This window comes from Periplaneta americana, chromosome 4 (assembly GCF_040183065.1).
Source record: "Periplaneta americana isolate PAMFEO1 chromosome 4, P.americana_PAMFEO1_priV1, whole genome shotgun sequence".
NCBI classification, from domain to species: domain Eukaryota; kingdom Metazoa; phylum Arthropoda; class Insecta; order Blattodea; family Blattidae; genus Periplaneta; species Periplaneta americana.
In genome coordinates this window covers 71,001,258-71,025,441 of record NC_091120.1, presented here as the reverse complement: position 1 = coordinate 71,025,441, position 24,184 = coordinate 71,001,258, and the positions used below count along the sequence as shown (strand labels likewise).

The 24,184-nt window shown below is 38.8% G+C and overlaps 1 protein-coding gene across 1 annotated transcript; it reads right to left on the bottom strand.

Moving 5' to 3' along the window:
- Positions 1 to 15,188: 15,188 nt before the first annotated feature.
- Positions 15,189 to 22,820, bottom strand: LOC138697896 (uncharacterized). Its single transcript, XM_069823482.1, has 2 exons — positions 22,727 to 22,820; positions 15,189 to 16,957 (listed from the first exon to the last, which is right to left on the bottom strand). Exons 1-2 carry the CDS (start codon positions 22,739 to 22,741, stop codon positions 15,689 to 15,691), a joined length of 1,284 nt encoding a protein of 427 aa, XP_069679583.1. The 5' UTR covers positions 22,742 to 22,820; the 3' UTR covers positions 15,189 to 15,688.
- Between the last annotated feature and the right edge of the window lie 1,364 nt (positions 22,821 to 24,184).

Sequence of the window (24,184 nt, the reverse complement as noted above, 5' to 3'; positions counted from 1 at the left end):
TGATATTTTGTTATTTAAGTGTTGTATCAGTGAAGAATTATGTTGTCTCAGTGAAGTGTGTTGTGTAAGTGAAACCTGTTCCTGTCAGTGAAGCTTTATAGTTTATACTGTAGTGGCAGTGCAAAGTATTTGAACAGTGAAATGTTTTTGAAGTGTTAGTGAAATCAGGATAGAATCAGTGAAATGTGTCGTAGTTCCAGTGCAGTGAGTGAGTTGACAGCGAAATGAGTGTAATGTTGAAAGGTACTTGTGCAGATATGAACATATCATACTCGTGGGTTTTAGTTCGAACTTAGGTTTAAGATACAAATTAGATTTATTTTAAATGTTATTTTAAGAGATCGTGCTTCATTTAATTTAGGATAGGCCTATTCCCTGTTATTATTATTATTATTATTATTATTATTATTATTATTATTATTATAAATTATTGTTAGTATTAATTATTAGTATTATTATTAATTGTATTTTTAATTAATAAGTTTATTATTGTCATTATTGAGTGTAATTAGTTACCACTGCCACCGGGTATATACCCATTGCAGTGTGAATAAATACATACAAATGATCTTCTGGAACTGTTGTAACTGTACGTTCCGTCTACTACTCCGGTAGACATCAGCTGTGATGAGGCAAACGGGAGTGCAAAGATCTTCTTAAGCCTTGGTTTTTCTGAACCGACGCATGCTATGTGTGAGGTGAGAAGCCCGCCTTGCACAGATCCGGACTACACGAGAGATAGTGAGTGGTTTCTATAGCTGCGAGGTGCGCAGACCTCTCATCTCGCAGCTATATAAACCACTCACTGTCTCTCGTGCAGCCCGGATCTGTGTGAGGCGCCCCTCGCACCTCGCACCTCGCACATAGCATGCGTCGGTTCAGAAAAACCAAGGCTTTAGCATGCCGAGAACGACTGATGATGTCTGCCGAAGTAGTAGACAGAACGAATGATTACAATTCCAGCAAACCATGGCCCTTTAGCTCTGATAACACCAATGACAATGATGCCGGCCGTGGAGGTCTACATTCTACAGAGACATCATTTTATTTTACTAACATTTCTAATATTAACGTGGCTATACCTTTGCTACCCCCTTCCACGACTGGAGTTCGATGATACTGGCGTAAAATAGAAACAAATCACTTTACTTGCTATAGGAGGGAAAAAAGTAGTTCATACATTTACGTAAACTAGGAATTATCGCGATTTTGAGTTTGATAATTTTCATTAGGTTTTTGTTTAATCAAAATACAGTATAGTATTAACAATAAGTGTTTTTGCTCATGCACTGAGCTATCCATTCGGACATATTCATTATGTAGTGTATATTTTACTATCTACATCACATTAGCGTACAATTTAGAGAATGAAGTTAAATTGAAAAATAATCATAATATGGATATTTAAACGTATTTTTGAAAATGGTGGCCGTTCATTTTGATACAGGCTTCAGTTCTTTTGTGCATATTATCGCACTATAGACTATTGTACCTAATTCCAATTACCAGATTCGTCCTTCGCACTAGTAACTCATGTGGAAATAATTCTGTACTTAATCTATAAAAGATTACCTGACGTACTGTAAATTCAATCTTCACTTCTACCCGATCCGAAAAGATAAAATTACTTAGATATGCTATCTACTTTCCATCCAAGTAGTTACGTCGCAGGGTCTTAGAAAGGAATGAGGTCCTTTTGTTTAAGTTAATTTTAAACAGTTGTACAGGGACATCATTTTATTCTTACTAACATTTTTAATATTAACCTGGCTATATCTCTGGGTCAACGCCGTTTGCTACCCCCTTCCACGACTGGAGTTCGATGATACTAGCGTAATATACAAACAAATCACTTTACCAGGTATAGGAGGGAAGAAAAGTAGTTCATCCATTTACGTAAACTAGGAAATATTGCCATTTTGAGTTTGATCATTTTCATTAGGTTTTTGTTTAATCAAAATACAGTACAATATTAACAATGAGTGTTTTTACTCACGAATTGAGCTGTCCATGTGAACATATTCACTATGCAGTGTATATTATACTGTCTACAGCACATTAGCGTACAATATAGAGAATGAAGTGAAATTGAGAAATAATCATAATATGGATATTTAAACACATTTTTGAAAATGGTGGCCGTTCATTTCGATACAGGCTTCAGTTCTAATGTGCATATTATCGCACTATAGACTATTGTACGTAATTCCAATTACCAGGTTCGTACTTAGTATCAGTAACTAATGTTGAAATAATTCTTTATCTATAAAAGAGGCCTTACGTACTGTAAATTCAATCTTCACTTCTGCCCGATCCGAAAAGATAAAATTACTCAGACATACTATCTACTGTCCGTCCTATGTCGTAGGGTCGTAGAAAGGGAGGAAGTCACGTGACAGTTAATTACTTAACGAGGCCCTTTTACTTAAGTTATTTTAAACAGTTGTATAATATTACGTAGACGTCCAATTCCGAACAGAAATTAATGTTCTCAGAAAAGACCTAAGACAGCCCAGCCACTAGCTGGCGAATAAAAGCTGATGGGGGAAATCGGGATATGACGTAGGCCAATGGACGACAGTACCTGTGCGAAAATTATTCAATACTGAAAGCTCTTTCGTCACTGAAAACGCGAACAAATTTTTGGAACGTACTGTTTACTATGACCGTAAGGCTACTATGACTGTATATGCGGTCTTGGATCTGTGTGGAGGACGGTTGAACTTCATTAGTAGAAGGAGTGGGAGTAAAGTACATTCAAAAACACAGGTACAATAAAAATTGAAGTAAAAATAAAATTATGTCCCTGTATAATATTACGTAGACGCCCAATTACTAACAGAAATTAATGTTTTCAGAAAAGAGCTAAGACAGCCCAGTCATTAGCCTTTACAGAGAGGCGAGAAGAAACAGGTGGGGAAAATCGGGATGAGACGTAGGCAAACGGACGACAGTACCTGTACGAAAATATGATTCAATATTGAAAACTCTTTCGTCACTGAAAAACGCAAATATATTTATGGAATGTACTATACTCACTAAAGGCTGATTCACAATAAACCGGGAACAGAAACGACAACGAGAACGAGAACGGAAATAATGTTAAAATATGTGTATTTAAATGTGAGCATTCACAATAGTTACTTGTGAATGCTGATATTTAAATACATTTATTTTAACAATATTTCCGTTCTCGTTCTTGTTGTCGTTTCCGTTCCCGGTTTATTGTGAACCAGCCTTAACTCAGTACTGTTTACTATCACCGTAAGGCACTTTGACTGCATACGCGGCCTTGGTTCTGTGTGGAGGATGATTGGAAGTTTACTAGTAGGAGGGGTGGGAGTGAAGTACATTCAAAAACTCCGGTACAATAAAAATTGAAGTAAAAATAAAATGATGTCCATGTATCATTGAAGCATGTCAACAAAACCTGCCGGTACCAGTGAACTAGAGGGCGGTAGTTGAAAAGTCACGTTCTACGAGTTCTAAATGTACTAAATTTGCCGACCACTGGATAAATAATCAACATTATTGTTTCTCACTAGCCGTAATTTTGTTCCTTCTTCAAATCTACACTATAATGCAGAACCGAATAGCTTCTCTGTTGGCTATTGTCTCTTGTCAGTGAGTCCTGCGTCCAGGTGATAGTAATCGGAGTTGGGAGAAATCTCTTCATCTTGAGATGAACATATTGTGTTAGACTGAATGCTCTCTCTTTTCTTTGTGAGATATCTAGATCGCACAGGCGTATTGCGAAGCGGTGTTGCTTCAGCGCCTCGAGTCACGTCGGAGTACCGGCGAATGGAGAACTTGAACACACACCGGTAATATAAATTATGAGCAACCAAGCAACTATTATAAAAACAAAGAGAGACGAGCGTAAGAATGCAGTTCAACAGTGGGCGTACACTGTGTAATTTAATTATACTTAAGTTCTAACTTCACTCTTACTTTTTTTGGTTGGTTATTTAACGAATCTGTATCAACTACTCGGTTATTTAGCTTCGATGAGATTCGTGATAGCGAGATTATACAGGGGCATCACTTTATTTTTACTAACATTTTTAACATTAACCTGGCTATACTCGGAAACACTGTTACCCCCCTTCCATTGCAGGAGTTTGGAGTTGCTAGTGCAATATGTAAACAAATCATTTTATTAGCTATAGGAGGAGAGAAAAGTAGTGTAACCATTTATGTTACAGGGAAATATATTATTACGATTTTCAGTTTGGTCATTACTTTACAGTATTTTATCAAAAAACAGTAGAATAGGAACAATTTTTTTCACAAACTCAAATCTTCAGGCGGTTATATACATTATATAATGTCTACTTTATTCAGCATATTACTAACGTAATTTATTCCTGAGAATTTTGTGAGCACTTCCATAGGAAACCCCAATTTCTGCAGCTAACTTCTTGACCGACTTATTACTACCTCGCTGCATCTTTTCTCTAGCATCTTCTACAGCATCTTCTGTCACCTTTGTTGGCCATATTACACTTTTCTTCCTTTCTGTACACTCCATTGCTCTAAATTTATCTACCAGATTAATGACAGTTCTACGAAAATATTCCGTAATGATATAATCAGGAAATTGTAAAAAAAAAAAAAAAAAAGCTGTTGTTCACATTCGGTTATATTGTAATTCCAGTTTCCATCATCCTTCATAACTACAAAGAATAAAACAAAACTCTTGTTTAAATAATGTTGTTAAGTGCCGTACCATATTCTAGGGTACCGTACTTTCGGTAACTCTAATCTTCACTTGTGCTCAGTCCACACAGATAAATTCAGTTATGCTACACACCATACCTGTGTGAAAATAAACTTCAATAATATAAGCTCTTTCTTCTATATAAAACGCAACATAATTCTGAAACACACTGTACTTCGTACTGTTTACTTCGCTGCTAGCAACAGCGGCCGTAAGTTTGTGTGACTGACATCAGCAAGGACATTAGTGAAAGGGGTGGGAGTCATGTACATTTAGAAACGCAGGTACAATAAAAATTGAAGTAAAAATAAAATGATGTCCTTGTATTCGACGAGATGAGGCCTAGGATTCGCCATAGATATCTGCCATTCGCCTTACAGTTGAGGAAAGCATAGGAAAAACCCAACCAATTAATCAGCCCAAGTGGAAATCGAACCCGCGTCCGAGCGCAGCTTTGGATCGCAGGAAAGCGCCTTAGCCGACTGACAAGCAAAAGAAGTGCTTATACAAATTTTGGCCACTCGACCGCAATTACGAGACCGTCCAGAAAGTGATTTTCCCTGGGACTGTTTATAGAAAAAAGCACAATTGCATAGAAATGTTTATTGAAACAGATACAGCAATTGTTGCGCTATTTGTCAACATATACCTCACTGGAATTGAGACATTTGTCATACCATGGGATCAATTTTTGTGTCGTAGAAGTCAGCCGCCTCAGATCGGAACCAGCGTTTGACTGCACCTGCACCTCTCTCTGTCGATTCCATGATATGAGAAATGTCTCAATTCCGATATAAAATATGTTCAAAAATAGCTCAACAATTGCTGTGTCCGTTCCAATAAATTTGTCCAATGAAAATGTGTTTTTTTTTCTGTTAGCAGCCCCTAGCGAACTTATTTTTTTTTACAGCCCTCGTAATTGCGGTCGAGTGGCCAAAATTGGTATAAGCACTTCTTTTGACATTATTAACATGGTGGAAGAAAAAAAGATAACTTTTTTTTGTCTGCCCCCATCAGAACGTTTGCTTGTGAGCTATGCCGGTGGCTCTCTTACCTTTGATTTAGCACTAGCGCACTTGTTTTCTATCCACGTGGTCCGGGTTAGATCCCTGGTCTAGAAGTGATTAAATTTATGGATTACAAAACAGGCGTTTTAGAGGAGTTTTTTTTATACTTCAGCTTCCCTCTATCATCTCGCCAACACACTCTACCTGCCTCTCATTTCATGTATCACTTACGATAGTTAGAAATATGCTAGGTGACGTATTCGGTTTAGTATGTGCTTCCAATGCTGATACCACAGTCTAGTATATACAGTCACGAAGCTCAATACGTAGGGAATATGCATCCATAGATAGTTCCTAACCACTAGGATCGCTACTATCGGCTGATCACAGACAAGGCGAAATAGTACCGGCACAGTCTATTGTTCCTAGTACCCTCAACTCAAGCTTCGCGACTGTATATACTAGACTGTGCTGATACTGTATAGAAGAGACATAGTATAATCCAGCTCTGAAATAGTAGCATCTACTCAGAAACCTATTTTCGTATTCCTTGGGAACGATCCACTTTTTGTGGTATAATGAAGGTGTATGAGTTAGTATGAAGTTGGTTGTGATACTTTGAGGTTGCCTTTCGAGCTGTGTTACTACTCGACCGGAATACATCAGTTAGCTTTCTAGTATTATAGGCTATTATACTGCACTAATATGATTTTGTAATTATCAATGACTGCCCTTTTATTATTTACTTCATTTCAATGAAACAAAATAATTTTTACAATTTGAAACTATACCCGAGGTTTAAGGAAGTGTGTTTTTATAATAACTTAACAAAGCTCCCAATCCACCTCATTTCTTTCTCACCCTCGCGTCGTCTGCTAGGAAAAAAGGATTACACCCACCCCTAGCCGGTTTACTTATGTCGCGCAACGCAATCGTGTGTCATCAGTAGCTTGTAGGAATGATTTACTGTGGTTTCAAGTTCACTATTCGTTCACCAGACAGTACACTAGGATGCATAAACAGAGTACCAGCTGAATAATAATGTCGAAGGTTAAAGGTTCTCAGGCGCATATTTTTGGAGCGGAATTTGGTGAGTGTTTTGAAGTGAATGACGGGAACATTACATGTAAATTACGTAATACAAACATACGAGGTGACAAGCGATATTATATACCAGGCTTGCACAAGGTTTCCGCTCTCCGAGCCGGCTCACAGCTCATGAGCGGAATGCAGATATTGGCTGCACTCAGTATAGGGTGGACTGGAAGAAGGGGTGATTTCGTACAAAATATACACAAAAGGGAAGTACTAGTACGAGTGTTTATGAAATGAATTCCCGTTCAGTGTTTGCAAAACTATCTTCGACTTATTAATTAATACAGAAATATTTATTTTACAGAAATAATATAAATTTTATACCTACTTAAATGTACAATATCATTTTGTTATATTTTTATTCATCAGTACATGAAAACGAGGTTTTATGCTGTTGGCAGCTGAAAGGAACAGTAGCCTACTGATCGTAATGTAACATCAGTTACAAATGTTCGATGCCTGCCTTCATTAAAGTTGATTATGGAAAACAGTTGCTCACAAATATAAATGTTAAGCCAAACATAGCAATCAGCCAGCCTGTGTAATCGTGGATATTATTGCTAAGGTTTAGTCTTGTAAAACTCAACCAGGCTAGTAGTATTATTCAAACGATCTTCAGCCCTTAGGCCACATTGAAGATCAATAAGTCCGAGCTGTAAATCGTTAAATGTTATGTTTTATTTAACGACGCTCGCAACTGCCGAGGTTATATGAACACATTTAAATGCAATCGACCTGGTCCGGAATCGAACCCGCAACCTCGGGCATAGAAGGCCAGCGCTATACCAACTGCGCCAACCAGGCCCACCTGCAACTTATATGGCATTGTTTCAGCTGGTGTTGAAGAATTTATTATAACTTTAAACTTCTTTCCAATTAAGACAAGATTTTTAGTAGGTTACTTTACGGCGCTTTATCAAAAGCTTATGTTATTTAGCGTCTGAATGAGAAGAAGGTGATAATGCCGGTGAAATGAGTCCGAGGTCCAACACCGAAAGTTACTCAGCGTTTGCTCATACTGAGTTGAGGGAAAACCCCGGAAAAACCTCAATCAGGTAACTTGACCCCTGGAATCGAACCCGGGCCACCTGGTTTCGCGGCTAGACGCGCTAACCGTTACTCCACAGGTGTGGACCTTAAAACAAGATCTTGGAACCTAGAATTAAATTCATTTTGAATGTCAATTAATATTTGCACATAATCCTTTAACATGGCTTCGTCACGAGCAGTTTCTATCGTTCGAAAGTAAGCCATATTACCTTCCCGAAATTGATTTACGAAAAGTGTAAGTTTACGACTGAAATCCCGTAATTTATGCAACATATCAACACTGACCTGGCCTTTTCCCTGAAGAGAGATATTAAAATTGTTGAAGTTTAATATCTTTAGTATCTTTATGTCTGGACTCGTAATGACGCATTATGTTATGTTTCTTTCTACCTTTAAAAATGTTGTGGCAGATAAAGCACTGAGTATTTACTCCAGCAGCTATGAAAAAATAAGCATTTTCCCATGCAACATTGAAAGAATTTGCGTGATCACCACTTTTCCGTCTTTTAGATTCCTCCATATCGTACTGTAGCAGTAGGTAAGCAACGTGAAACAGTTACTGAGAATACGCATTGCACCCCACTAGATAACTGAGTGGTCGTTTCCCTCTCCTCTACCTATAGCAAGTCTGTCATTTTGACGTATCTTTCTCTCCGATTCGGCGAGCGGTAAACACAGCTCTCCCGCTAGGAAAGAGCGCGCGCGCGCGCTCGTTGAGCGCTGTTTGTGCAGGTATGTTTTATACAGATACATTGTAGCACATGAAAAGAAAGGACGAAACTCAAACCCACGAATAATTCTATGTTAATTCGTCTGGAAACAACGAAAGGCAGGACTGCGTAAAAATGTATCTTTGTAATGCTATGTAGCGTATATTTACTTTCAGAGCTGTCCAGATTTGTTTATGTGCACCTTGTTATTCACGTAATCGATCGCAGAACCAAGTCAATGTCCTCGTAATAGCTCACGTCCCCGGCCTATGTACCATGCTGCAGTCAACTTGTGTAACCTGTCACCAACATTACAAGCCTAGTCATCAGTTCAGACCTGACTCCTCACGGCTGAGACAGTTGGCCCGCCTGTCAGCACCGGATTCACGAATTCCACCGAGGTCAACTGTCGAAAATTAACAGTCATCTCATATATAGGACTCAGAATGGACCAAAGCAAGCGTAATTGCAAGGATCGGTCCAGAGTCCGGCCCTCGAAAAACCAAATCAATCGCTGTAACCGAGAAATTTGTAAACGAAACTCCTGCTCGGAGCAACCGGTATAGCTCAGTCGGTAAGGCGCTTACCTGCTGATTCAGAGTTGCACTCGGGAGGAGATTCGATTTCCCCTTGGACTTATTACCTGGTTGGATTTTTCCGAGGTTTTACCCAACAGTAAGGCAAATGTCAGGTAATCTATGGCGAATCCTGAGCCTCATCTTGCCAGATACCATCTCGCTAGTATCAGTTCCATCAACACTATACAGAGTGTCTCTAAATTATACCGAAAAAATTAGGGAGCAGATAGATAACCTTCGTGGAAGCATATTTTGTTAAGGAACCCATGGGCTGCGACGATTCGTTTCAGTGCAAGAAGGAATTACAGGTCGGGAAAAAGTAAGTAGGTATGAGCATTTAACAAGCGATTCTGTGTCACATGATTCTGTGTGTTAATCCAAACGAAGAAAAAATACGTACAGAAAAACGAAACTAACGACGCATTAAACTGTACTGAACATTACAACAGAATGAGTGCAGTATAAGTACTAAACTACGTAGACGAATAACACGGATAACAAGAGGTCGTACCAATGGAAGTAAACAAACGTGCTGTAATCGATACCAAATGATACTGGGCTCCGGACGTAAACAAACCGAGTGATAGTAGTAATGACACACCCCTCTTGGACTGAAAAGAGTGATTATCCGTTCCCGCCTTCTTGCAATGAAACGAAGTGTCGCAGCCGATGGGTTCCTTAGCAAAATATGCTTCCACGAAGATTACCTATCTGCTCCCTAATTTTGTCGGTTTAATTTAGAGACAGCCGGCATAATTTAGAAGTCGATAAAGTGTCCTTAAATAACCAACTTAAAAAAAAAACTCGTTCTCGGAGGTTGCACTTGGGTGTGGGTTCAAATCTTCCTTGAGATGATTATGTGGTTGATTGTGTTTTCATCCCCAGGTTATATCCCAAGATGGATATCAGGCAATCCAATGGCGAAATTGGAATTCATCCTGCCAAAATTCCTTTTCGTCTTCATTTTCATTTCTGCTATATGAGGATGTAGTTAATACAGCATCGTTCTGCAACCAATGAAAATGAGACATTGCAAGTGACGGACAAACCAGTTTCAGATGCAACAGACAACACTAGTGCATCGAGAAAGAAGTGGGTAAATAAGAAAATACAGGCCTAATAGAGTCATAAATATTATTAATCCCTACCTGTTGGCTTTCATCGTTCATGTTTTCACTCGTTTCTTACGAGATATTACCAACATCGCACTTTCGACTATCGCTGCGAAACCGGTCTTCACGTAACGTAGTCGCCTGCCGGTAGGAGAGCATTTCCGTGCACCAAAATGCATCGGCGGACAATGCTACTAACATTGACATACAAATACAATGTAAGTATTTGACATTAAATTTGTTTTAATTATTCGCAATTTACTTTGCTTTCAATGCACATATATTGAGTATAGGCTGTATTAGAGGGCACTGCGACCCAGCACTTTCAAGGCGTATTTCGCTAACCCTCAAACTAGACACAGTCCCAAACCCACACCGGCTGACTACACTAAGGTTCGCTGCATACCCAGGTTTCAAGCAGGCAACTCCCCGCGTTTGTAGGCCAGCCCCCGCTATTTCTTTCCAGCCGGTGTTCGGGGAATGCTATGGAATGATGACGAAATGAAGAAATGTTGACGGAATGATGGAGTTGCCTAATATGGGGATACGGAAGAACCACGAGATAAACTCCAACTGAGACCTCGTCCGCCACAAGTGTCATTATGGATTTTTCAATAAAACATTCCAGGTCTGACAGACTCGAACTCGGCCCGCCTGCATGAAGATCTGATCACTCAGCCACCGCAGGGTTCAAACTATATTATAAAGTTGTCATTTTAAGCCAGATTGTAATAGATATAATTATGTTTATTTTAATTTCCTGTAAATCACTTCATAATTTTATAGTAAACATACATTATTCTCTCTCCGCAGCTCCGTAGTCTAGGGCACCATACCTTGGACTAGCGTTACGGAATGAGCGCGCAGGGAAGAACTTTTCTTTCGAAATTTCGGTTAGTGTATGGTACCGATACCCACTCAGCATCATTATCAATTTGGGGAGCTATAGTGAGTGGAGAAATTCGAATTCGCAAGCCAGCTATAATGGCTGAGGAACTATTATGCTAGCCACATGTTACCTCCTTTAGGTTAGATTTTATCATTCACACTGCTGAGTGAGACATGTGAATGTAAGGTCAGGATTCGGCTGTTAGCCCTCTATGGGCTAGTGCGCAAAGGATTTTTTGTTTGTTTTTGTATGAGAACTGAATACTTGTTATAGTAGCTACCATAAAAATACGGTATGTATGTATGTACTGTATATATGTATGTATGTATGTATGTATGTATGTATGTATGTATGTATGTAGGCCTATGTATGTAGTCCGTCCACACCTGTGGAGTAACGGTTAGCGCGTCTGGTCGCGAAACCAGGTGGCCCGGGTTCGATTCGCGGTCGGGGCAAGTTACCTGGTTGAGGATTTTTTCCGGGGTTTTCCATCAAACCAATATGTGCAAATGCTGAGTAACTTTCGGTGCTGGACCCCAGACTCATTTCACCGGCATTATCACCTTCAATTCATTCAGACGCTAAGATGTTGATAAAACGTCGTAAAATAACTTACTTAATAATAATAATAATAATAATAATAATAATAATAATAATAGGTAAAAATAATAATAATAATAATAATAATAATAATAATAGGTAAATATAATAATAATAATAATAATAATAATAATAATAATAATGTATGTATATTATCCATTCCGATAACAATTCTAGTGTCAATGTATAAGTGTGTCAGAATGCAATTTTATATTGAAATCAAATGAAACATCAAGAATTTCTTCTGTTACTTTTACTTCATTTCTTCCTGAAAGCTTCTTCTTATTTGTCATGTTATTTTTCTTTTAAGAGGAAATTGGTTAAGATATTGTATCCCTCAGTAGCATAGTTGGTACAGTGCTGGCCTTCTATACTCGAGGTTGCGGGTTCGATCCCGGTGAGTTCGATGGCATTTAAGTGTGCTTAAATTCGACAGGCTCATGTCAGTAGATTTACTGGCATGTAAAAGAACTTCTGCGGGACAAGATTCCGGCACACCGGCGACGCTGATATAACCTCTGCAGTTGCGATCGTCGTTAAATAAACCGTAATTTTTTATCTGTGATTCTGTCATTGAGTTTGCAGATAGATGTCACTTAGAAATGTTCAAAAACTATAAATTCACTCAACACGATCATAATCGTGATTCTTTATTTTTGCGTCCTTATATTGTAGAATTTTGTAACGATTGACAATACAGTTTATTTAATAAAATATTAAAAGTATTAATATGTTATTTACCATGTCAATTGTGTTCGTATCACAAAAATGAAATATGTGGTTAATAGGTGGATAGATGGACTTCATTGCTGAACTTTCATGAATTGCACTCAAATTTTTGCCTGCAGCCTTTCTTAGTTTTCTCTCTCTTCCTGCTCCTGAACTATCGGACCCATTGAATTCATGGTAAGTAGGCCTGTCTAAGAATGAATTTATTCTGAAATGGTAAATATTACGTGTAAGTAATAATTTTAGAAAAATTAATGCAATTAGTCTCTATTCAAAATGTGCAACACATAATGGTTGCTTTTTCTTGAATACCTTTGTTCGAAATGTTAAATCTTATGTTTTATTTAACGACGCTCGCAACTGCCGAGGTTATATCAGCGTCGCCGGTGTGGCGAAATTTTATCCCGAAAAGTTCTTTTACATACCAGTAAATCTACTGACATGAGCCAGTCGCATTTAAGCACACTTAAATGCCATCGACCTGGGCCGGGATCGAACCCGCAACCTCGGGCGCAGAAGGCCAGCTCTATACCAACTGCACCACCCAGGCGGATTCCTTTGTTCGAGATATAGTTGATAAAATATAATATTTGTAGCGCAACATAAACTTCAAGATGTTTTAGCTAGATGCTGCACATGCCAAGTCCAGAGCAGTGGCCAAATCGTACGCGTGCTGCCATCATTCGAGCTTTGCATAATCTACTTGCAAGTGAATAAGCGACGGGCCTAAGCAACTAACCAGATACCAATGAAAATATTAAATACAATTTTTACTTGGTTATTTAACGACGCTGTATCAACTACTAGGTTATTTAGCGTCGATAGGATTGGTGATAGCGAGATGGAATTTGGCGAAATGAGACCGAGGGTTCCCATATTATTATCTGACATTCAACTTACGGTTGCGTAAAACTCGAAAAAAAAAATTCAACCAAATAATCAGCCCAAGCGGGGATCGAACCCGTGTCCGAGGGCAACTCTGAATTGGCAGGCAAACGTCTTAGCCAACTGAGGTACGTCGGTTGCTGATATTAAAATATAGGCCTAATAAAAGACTAAAGGTCCCTAATGATAAAAAATAACAATGAAATTCGTAACAATATTGACGCATCATCCGGATTATGTGATTATTTAGTTTTTTTAATCGCCTTCGGTTTTCTTGCGTTTTTCCTGATGGTCGCTACAGCTGAGGCTCGTGAATTGAAGCCCTGCTGACGGTAAAGTAAATTTAAGATTGGTAAAATTATTAACTGCGCCTCATCAGTGAGGAAAGTAAAAGTTTTCAATTTTGTGTGTCGTAAATTTACGTCAAGTGAAAGAACCCTGTCTCTGATAAAGGGTTCCAGGAAAAATTTGTTAGACATAAGCCGCAAAGCCGGAATGTTGCGTTCAATTCCCAGTGGTGTCAACTGTTTTCTTCACTGATGTTATCTTTCTCGCCGCACAATTGTCCTAGAGTTTACTCAGCCTCTGACAAATGAGTACCAGAGGCATTTCTTTGGGACCAAATGGGACGAGCACTTGGGACTGACATCCCTACTGCCACTAATGTCGATTGTCTGCAAAAGTGGGAACCTTGATCTCTTACCACTCTCTGGACCGATTTAAGAAGAATATCAGTGATAACTAGAGCCCGGATGTTTAGGCATTTGTTTTATTTGAAATAGGCAGGCATGTAGGCACTAAAAATAGTAAAAATAGGCAGTGAAATAGGCATTTATTATTCATGGAAATATATAAAAAATAGACAAATAATAAATATCCCATACGGCACTCACTTTCGTTGGTTACATGTCACAACAAGATGCTTTTTTTAAGTTGTCAACTGTCATAGTGAGCCGCCTGTCAGAGAGAACGTTTTCATGGTGGAAAAAAGATCTTTCTACTTCTAGTGAAGTGATTGGAGCAAACTTAAAACAACTTATTTCAGAAGGAGTGTCTCTACTTTCTTTCAGAGATCGGGAAAAACCAACTGTGTATTGTCTCAAAAAGAGGGGTATGGAAAGGGATTAGAGACTTCAAAGTACGCGTGACTTGTGCGTGCAAGCGACGACAGTAACGGGATCTGGAGACTTGCTTTTAATACTTCCCTCATCCCCTTTCTTTCGCTGGTAAACCCCGAAGTGACCTGAGCACTGAGGGTTATACTCTTCAAACCTCTTTGTTAAGTGACGTAAAAGATGGAATCGGTAGGGGAGAAACGTTTAGGACTTCTTGGAAACATATGTATTGCTGGAGAATAAGATTCTCAGCAAGTATTTGTGAGAGGTGAATATATGTATTTTTAATTTGTACAACCGTTCTTTTTTGTTTTTTGACATAATTTATGTGCGGTTTATTTTAAATGCGTTAAAATATAGTAAATGTACAATAACGATGTAAAAGAGACTAAAAAAAGACATTTAACCTTAAAATAGGCAACGGGAGATAAAATAGGCAAAAAAGAAACAAAATAAAAATTGGGCCTATCGTCCCCAAATGTGTGGAAACGTGTTTATCTCTAATAGGTCTTTCATGCATACAGTCAGTTTAAAAAAGGCATTTTGCCTAACATACGGGCTCTTGTGATGACTTTATATGCTTTCTATTCATTTAGGAAGTGAATATGGAAAGGATGGAATAATAATCTTAATTAACTCCTTTAAAATAATCTGCGAGATAGTGGAGGGTAGGGCAACTTAAAATGATTTTAAACGTATTTTAAAAATACTAGTAACCATATTTAATTTCCTAATACACAATCATATAAAAATACAATTCTAAAAAAATGACTAAATTTACATAAATACAAGCTCTTTCTCAATTCAATAACCAACGACATTGCACTGACAGTTATTAAGTGCTGAAAGACAAATATTATCACAAAGACGACAAAAAAACTGGTGATTGCTAAGCGTACAATGTTGACAGTGAGAAGATGCGTCCGCGATTGATGGCATGAGTGTGTTCGAAACCTCTCCTTTCGACAAGACAGTGATCAAACTGTATGGACGGATTATGTGACAGGAGCAGTCAGTTGCATCAGTTTGATTAATATTGTAGGTAGAAGCAGATAAATTCTCTGACTGAGAAACACTATCTAGACACTAGATTTAAAGACTCAAAAATGATGCAGAATGCTGTCTTTTGCATGTGGAATCAATGTTCTGTCAAAAGGAGACGTTTGTAGACTCTGTATGAATGAGTAATGGCATGATTCTAGTGCTTGCTGTAACTACCATATCCTGAACCGGATCCTCCATAGGAGCTACCCGAATAACTGGATCCACCAGAATAGCTGGAGGAACCACTGGAATAACTGGAGCCTCCAGAAGAACCGTGCAGACCTCCCAAGGAGCTAGGGACGTAAACTCCATGCAGAGGACTGGAGCTGTAGCCAGAGCTGTAGCCAGAACCGTATCCTGATGCATAACCACCTCCAATGCTTCCGCCACCGCCAGAATAGCTTCCGAGTCCTCCGCCAGTTCCTCCATGTCCTCCTCCAAATCCTCCTCCAAGTCCTCCACTAATTCCTCCGTATCCTCCGCCAACTCCTCCAATTCCTAGGCCGGCTCCTCCGATTCCTCCTCCGCTACCACCCGAGACAACAACAGGCTGAGCTACGGCAACAGTTACCGGCTGAGGCACAGGTACAGCAACAGGCTGAGGTACAGCCACAGGGACGGGCTGGGGGACGGTGACAGCTACGGGTCGAGGTACAGGGACAGGGACGGCGTGGGGAACGGGCACAGGGACGGGTCTAGATACTGTGACTGGGTATGGTCTGACTACTGTCACACGGACGGGATGTGGTACTGCTACAGGAAAAGGACGAGGTACTGTCACAGGGTATGGCGCAGGGACTGCGACAGGGACGGGACGTGTGACTGTTACAGGGTAAGGTTGAGGCACAGGGACGGGAACTTGCTGCGTGACTGTGGTGACTCTGACAGCTCCTGTTGTCGTTCCCACTGCTCCACCCCCAAGGCCGATACCGCCGCCTCCGAGAGCAATGCCGCCACCGAGACCGATGCCGCCTCCAAGTCCTCCGGAACCAAGGGAATATCCTCCGGAGCCGATGCTGTACCCACCGGATCCAAGGCCGTATCCACCAGAGCCCAGGCTATATCCAACCGAGCCGAGACTGTATCCGCCGGAACTAAGGCCGTGACCGCCGGAACTGATGCTGTATCCGCCGGAGCTAAGGCCGTGTCCGCCGGAACCGATGCTGTATCCGCCGGATCCTAGACCGTACCCGCCAGATCCTAAGCTGTATCCGCCACTGAGGCCGGATCCGTGTCCAGAGCTGATCAAGACAATACCGCCTCCAGACCCGTGACCAATTCCGGAACCGACGGAAAGGCTGCCGGACCCCAAGCCATAACCTCCGGAGCTGATGCCGATGTTTCCGCGCTTCTGCTGCTTCTTCTGCGGCTCGCTCTCGCTTTTGACCACCACGGCGTCCACCGCCAGTGCCAGTACAAGTATCTGCAACAGATATGCCTACGTCATACATTTTATCTTTTTTCGTAGTGTTTCCTGCAGATGAATTAAGTCTTCAATACTTTCAATATCTGTATAATTAATTTGAAAAAGTTGGTTAACAATGGAGGTGATGGTGGTGGTAATGATAATCAGTAGGTGGAGCAGGTGGAAAGATAAATTCATGGCGAATGAGAAATATGTAAATTCTAGCCACTCTCATCCACTTTGAGTATAAAATTGCGATTTCAGTCTAAAGGTAAAAATAGTTCTCCGACAAGGTTTTGGCCTCTCTCTTCTGTTGTTTGATGTACATGCAAACAGAGCTAAGAAGTTGGTAAGGTACCGAAACTGTTAAGCTGTGTGAACTTGGACTATATCTCGGACGAATGAAAAGTAGTAGCGCAGTTCTCAATGTCAACGAACCATGACGACAAACATGTACCGTCTAGTGGTAACCAAACGCATGCTCCAATCGTCCACGACCTTAGACCAAGAAAAGAATAAGCGAATAATATAAAAAATGATAATTTGTAATATTCAAGACCTAACATTCTAAATGTGCTAAGTATCAATTTTTCAAATTGCATTTTATTCAATCTAAGAGAGGAACATACATATGGCAATACCATACTAAATGGTTTTCTTGTAGCTCAACTGTAAGTGAGTCATTCGTGCGTATCTCAACATGAATTAAACTTATAATTGTTTTCAAGCAAATTTTTCACTTCTATTGTAATGACAGCTAGGAAGTTCGTATCGTAATAATTCTGATGATGAATGAACTTGGACTATAACGCAACCGAATGCGTAGTAGAACAGCAGCACGAGATGTCAACAGACCAGGAAAACAAGCAAGTATTGACGGCTGGTAAATAAAGTTGTCTTTCTACCGACATTTAACGAAGAATAATCCGGAAAAAAAAGGTGTTACACACTCCTAATTACATAATTATGTAATAACAGTTGAGTTTCCTTATTTGGATTCCTGCGAAATATTAATATTGCGTAAATAATACAATAATAACAATAGTTCACTTTGTTCAGAACTTAATGTATTAATATAAATTAATAATATTCTTCAAACTTTTCACGACTGTACACAATTCCACAAAATTATATTATGCGTTGTTTATGTAAACTGCTTAAGGCTGGTTCACAATAAACCGGGCACGGAAACGACAACCAGAACGAAAATATTGTTAAAATAAATGTATTTAAATGTGAACATTCCCAATTAACTATTGTGAATGCTCACATTTAAATACATTTATTTTAACACTATTTCCGTTCTCGTTCCCGTTGTCGTTTCTGTTCCCGGTTTATTGTGAACCAGCCTTTAGCGAGCAGGAGCAAGGCGAGGCGCGTGTGACATTTATACTCCTCGCTGTACTCAACTGAAATCTACTATTTTGGTACGAACTTCCTACTTATGCTTATGACTAGGGCAAGGATTTGTATGCACGAAGAGTGAAGTATGTATAGTTAAACAAGAAATATGCAAAAGCAAATGTTTTATAGGATTTAATATCATGGGCCTATAATAACAAAATGTGAATTACATGTCATACGTTAGGGTCTATATACAAATATATTTCTTTTATGCGTTAAGGTTCAATACGTACGCATTATTTCTTTGTTTAGCTTACTTTTTTCTGGTTGAAAAACACAACAACTTTTTAAGTTTCTCTGTTATACTTTGTTATTTACAAGGATATATTTTTGAATGCTGAAATTGTTCGTTTAACGTCCCTTGAGGTTGCTGGACAAAAGTTTAGTGTATAAATTGTGAGTCTGTAAAATTCAGATTCAAGGAGGGCACACTTTCTTCACTTACGATTTCCTTTACTTTCAGCTCAGTGGATTTTGAAAGCACCGTGTCTAGTTTTATATTGGGAAGAGAACGACATACCATTCCGAAGAGCAACAGTTTTCTTTGATGATGGTAAAAGTGGAGATGAGTTGAATAAAATTGAATTTCGGGAGGGGCACTACAACCCATCACTGCGATCTTTCAAGATCTATTGTGCTAACCCTCCAGCTAGGCGTATTCCCAAACTCACGCCGGCTGACTACACTAAGGCTCGCTGCGTACCGAGGTTTCGAGCAGGCAACTCCACTCGTCCCTAGACCAGCCCCCTACGTGAGTCGCCTGGCAGCTTTCGGGAATAATGACGGAATGAAGAGATGTTGACGGAATGATATAGATGTCTAATAGGAGGAAACGGGAGAATCGCAAGAAAAATTTCAACTGCGATCTCGTCCGCCACAAATGTCATGTTTTTTCAATGAAAAATCCCAGACCTGATCGGGACTTGAACCCGATCGCCTGCGTGTAATACAATTTTGCTCATTTTTGCTTCCATTTCGAGATAAAAATTGTTTTATATGAAACATTTCATTGCGAGATTTGGTAAAGCCATTGATTTAATTCACAACATACTCAGTCAGTTTAAGGGAGTAGTGGATTTTGATTATATCTGAAGTGCTCGGGAAAAGTGACATAAGTCAGTTTCCACAAACCTTTTTTTATCATTTATTGACAACTTACGGAACATCTGTTCGCTTGGGAAAAAATACATAGGTATTCCTCCCATTACAATAATTCATACAGCAAAAATCAAATCGACATAAACCAGTGTAAGTTGTCAATAAATTATCAAAAAAGGTTTGTGAAAACTGACTTATGTCACTTTTCCCAAGCACTGCAGATATATGATTGAAAGAATTTTAGTTTATTCCTTAAATGTGCAGAAATTTGATTCGAACAAATATAATTTTACGTTCTACAAAGGAATTTTACAATGATACATTTGTTCGGATCAAATTTCTGCACATTTAAAAGAGAAAACTAAAACTGCTTCAATAATGTATTATTGTAATACACTGTTCTCTTAAATTGATTGGCAGATTGGAAACTAAATCAATGACTTTCCTAAAACACGCTATGAAATCTTTCACATAAAACAATTTTTTTTCTCGAAAAGAAGCGAAAACGAACAAAATTGTATTAAACTTTTGTTGTTTGAAATACCTTAAAGAATAACCCCTTGAAATTAATGACATTACTTACGGTTCACCCTGTTAGCCTATATATTAACAGATTAATGAGGTTTTCGGAATATCTGACACATGCAAGAAATGGTATGAATATGTATTGAACACAAATAATCCAATGGATTACAATGAACTTTATATAACAAAGAAAATAATAGATAGTGAGAAAGATATTGTAACCTGTAGTTTAGGTATGAAATTATGCTAACCAATTTTTCCTATGCCTTTGCGATCAGAATCTGGTGTTAAGAAGACTGAACAATAATAAAACGTAAGAAGTTAATTTTAGGGACTTCAATTTTGGTGTTTGAAAATAAAATTTCTGAGAATTATTGTACTAGGATCTTTTTTGTTATATGCCATGAAGGGTGGCACAAAACCAAAGCTGTATAAAATACTACAAAGGGGGAAAAATTTTGGGAAACACAAGACATTGTACAATTTGTAATCTTTTGCTTCCTTTTGAAAGTGTATTAGAAGAAAATCAGACTTTTCGGAAATTTCCCTCATAACTCACAACTTAGATACAGCATGGAGTGTAAGTTCTAGCGTTACCAAAGAATTATTATACTGATAGGCTATAAAATATGAAGGGAATAATAATAATGAATTGCTCGATATTAGGAAATGGCATGAGGATAGAATTTTAAATATCTAGTCCTCGTGAGAGAAGAAATTTTCTCGTAAACTTTCGACCGGAGTATGGGACCGATGTCCACCCATCATCGTGATGAATTTGGGAAGCTACAATGAGTAGCGAAATGCAATTTCGTAACCAATCTGTGACTGCTGCGGATATTATTGTACTCATCACACGTTACCTCCATATAGTTTGGATGATCGTTCATCTCTGCTGAGGCATGTAGACGTGAGACAAGTATCCAGCTAGTCAGCTTTGACCCTACATGGGTTGTTGTACGACAACTTATTGTATTCTACCACAAATATGAGACGCAATACTACCACAAACCTGCAGAAATAGTGAAATCGTAGCAAATGTTCTTTGTATTTGAGTCTTTGTGGCAATTGATAAACTATTATGTACCGTATTTCTTGTTGTATTTTGTTATTTTGAAATTCAATTAACTTAAAGGCTTATAAATAGCGACTGCAGTATAGCCATAATTGAGACTGGAATGAATCAATTAATGATCAAATTCCCTAAGTAGTGATATATTGATATTATAATAATAATTATTATTAATACCCAAATATATCTCATTCTCAATTAAGATTATATTGATTTAGGAGCAAGTTTGGAGAAATTAAAATCTCTTAATGTCTTACACCAAAAAATTCTGAAAGCGTCCATAATAAAAAAGTGCTTCTTACTTACTTACATACTTACAAATGGCTTTTAAGGAACCCACAGGTTCATTGCCGCCCTCACATAAGCCCGCCATCGGTCCCTATCCTGTGCAAGATTAATCCAGTTTCTATCATCAAATCCCACTTCCCTCAAATCCATTTTAATACTATCCTCCCATTTACGTCTCGGCCTCCCCAAAGGTCTTTTTCCCTCCGGCCTCCCAATTAACACTCTATATGCATTTCTGGAGTCGCCCATACGTGCTACATGCCCTGCCCATCTGAAACGTCTGGATTTAATGTTCCTAATCATGTTAGATGAAGAAAACAATGCGTGCAGTTCCGTGTTGCGTAACTTTCTCCATTCTCCTCTAAGTTAATCCGTTTAGCCCCAAATATTTTCTCAAGCACCTTATTTTCAAAGACCGTTAATCTCTGTTCCTCTCTCAAAATTAGAGTCCAATTTGACAACCATACAGAACAACCGGTAATATAACTGTTTTATAAATTCTAACTTTCAGATTTTTTGACAGCAGACTAGGTAACAAAAGCTTCTCAAGCGAATAATAACAGGCATTTCCCATATTTATTCTGCGTTTATTTTCCTCCCGAGTGTCCTTCATATTTGTTACTGTTGCTCCAAGATATCTGAATTTTTCCACCTCTTCGAAGGATAAATTTCCAATTTTTACATTTCTATTTCGTACAATATTCTGGTCACGAGACAGAATTATATACTTTGTCTTTTTAAGGTTCACTTTCAAATCTATCGCTGTACTTGCTTCAAGTAAAATTTCCGTGTATTTCCTAATCGTTCATGAATTTTCTCCTAACATATTCACGTCGTCCGCATAGACAAGAAGCTGATGTAACCCGTTCAATTCTAAACCCCGTCTCTTTCCCAATGGCATATTCTAGAGCGAAGTTAAAAAGTAAAGGTGATAGTGCATCTCCTTGCTTTAGCCCGCAGTGAATTGGAAAAGCATCAGATAGAACCTGGCCTATACGGACTCTGCTGTAATAAAATTTATTTAAATATCTAACGCAAAAATATTCAAATTCTGAATCTATATCCTACGTTTTCAGCATAAGTAAGTTGTGTAAAAAGTATCATTGTAAACGCACTTCGTGTAAGCCTGATCAATTGCTGCAAAACAGAAACATAATAATAATAATAATAATAATAATAATAATAATAATAATAATAATAATAATAGGCTAATAATAATATTTAAAATCAGATTATCACTTTTGTAATGTTTCACACTAGAATTTAACCTTTAATACTAGGTAATAATGTTTTCAAGAAAATCTTCACGTTTATGTAATTCTGCCTAGAAACCAGGCTACACCTGTTGCTTAGAAATAGATTACAACTACTGTAACACACGCAGCCAATGAACCGCTTACCAGCAGGAACCTCATGGTGAAGTGTGAGCACTGAATTGAGATGTATGAAGCCTCCGCACTTTATATAGGAGGCCTCGCCCAGGTGATGAAGCTGGGATCCCGACCATCACTTTCACTAAGCCCGCCCGACTTCTCACCTGGGAGGGAGGGGGCGTGGGGTCACTTTCCCCTTCAACAGTGACCACTCAGTTGGACTTTATCATAAATTGCAGATGACTGGGCTACATCGGATGCCACCTCGCCCATTGAAAGCGGGAAGTGCACCAGTTAGCAATATAAAGCACAGTGACTCAGCCCTCGTATTCACTGTTGGTTGAAGCTCTAAAACTGCTTGATTTGTATTGAACAGACCACCGCAGACTCTGTTTGTAATGATCGTAACAGTCTTCTTACATTTTCTCATAGTAATAAGTGTAGAGAAAATTTTGTGATGCTGCAAATGTCTGTTTCGAAATTTTACAGATTTTTCCATCGTCCAATTAAGTCTGCCAATACTGTAAATGTGTTTGTCTCTCTGTCCATCCGCCCATCCATCGTTCTGCCTGACTTTTCATATAAGACCATAGACGTAGCTCAAGCTGCAGACGTGATTCCATGTTGAACTAGAGCTGTGATCGTGGGTGGGTGTGATTCCCACTTGGGCTGATTACCTGGTTGGATGTCTTCTAGACGTAAGGCCAATGTTTGTGGCGAAAATCCTCGGCTGCATTCATGCATTCATTCATTATATTCCATAGATTTTACATGAGCAATGATTCTTTAAGATGTGGAACAAGTCAAAATTTTACAATATTAAACTTTTTACAAATTTTTACAATATTTTACAATTTTTACAGTTTTACAATTTAGTAATTTTCTACAATGATGGGGTGAGGTCCGAGGATTCGCCAAAAGATTACCCGGCATTTGCCTTTTGGTTGGGGAAAACCTCAGAAAAACCCAACCAGGTAATAAAATCAAAGGGGTGAAATGAAGTGATGCCGAGGACTCGCCATAGACCATCCGGCTCCAGTCCCACGGCTGGGGAAAACCTCGGAAGAAACCATTCAATGAAACCAAATATATCGTATCCCTAAAGTGAGTCCCACTTTGATCATTATTTTATTAAAATACTATCTTACCTTTGCAATGTTAGGTGGCTCGTATGATGAACAAGATACCCAAATTTGTTTCATTAGGATAACTCTAGTTGAACGTCGTGTCTGACGCGACAACATAGACACGATAATCAATATTCTTCCGAAGTCTGCATAAAAATTGATTAGGGATAAATCTGGAGATCGCGGAGGCCATTAATGTTTTCGATGTTTCCCATCCGCCCTATCACATGTTCTGGAAGCGAGCGATTGTAATAGTCAAGAACTTCACAGTGATCGTTGGGAAGTGCCCCATGTTTCTGCTACTGATGATAACACTTTACTGAATTGCGGTATTAACCACGATTAGACAAGTTAGAAT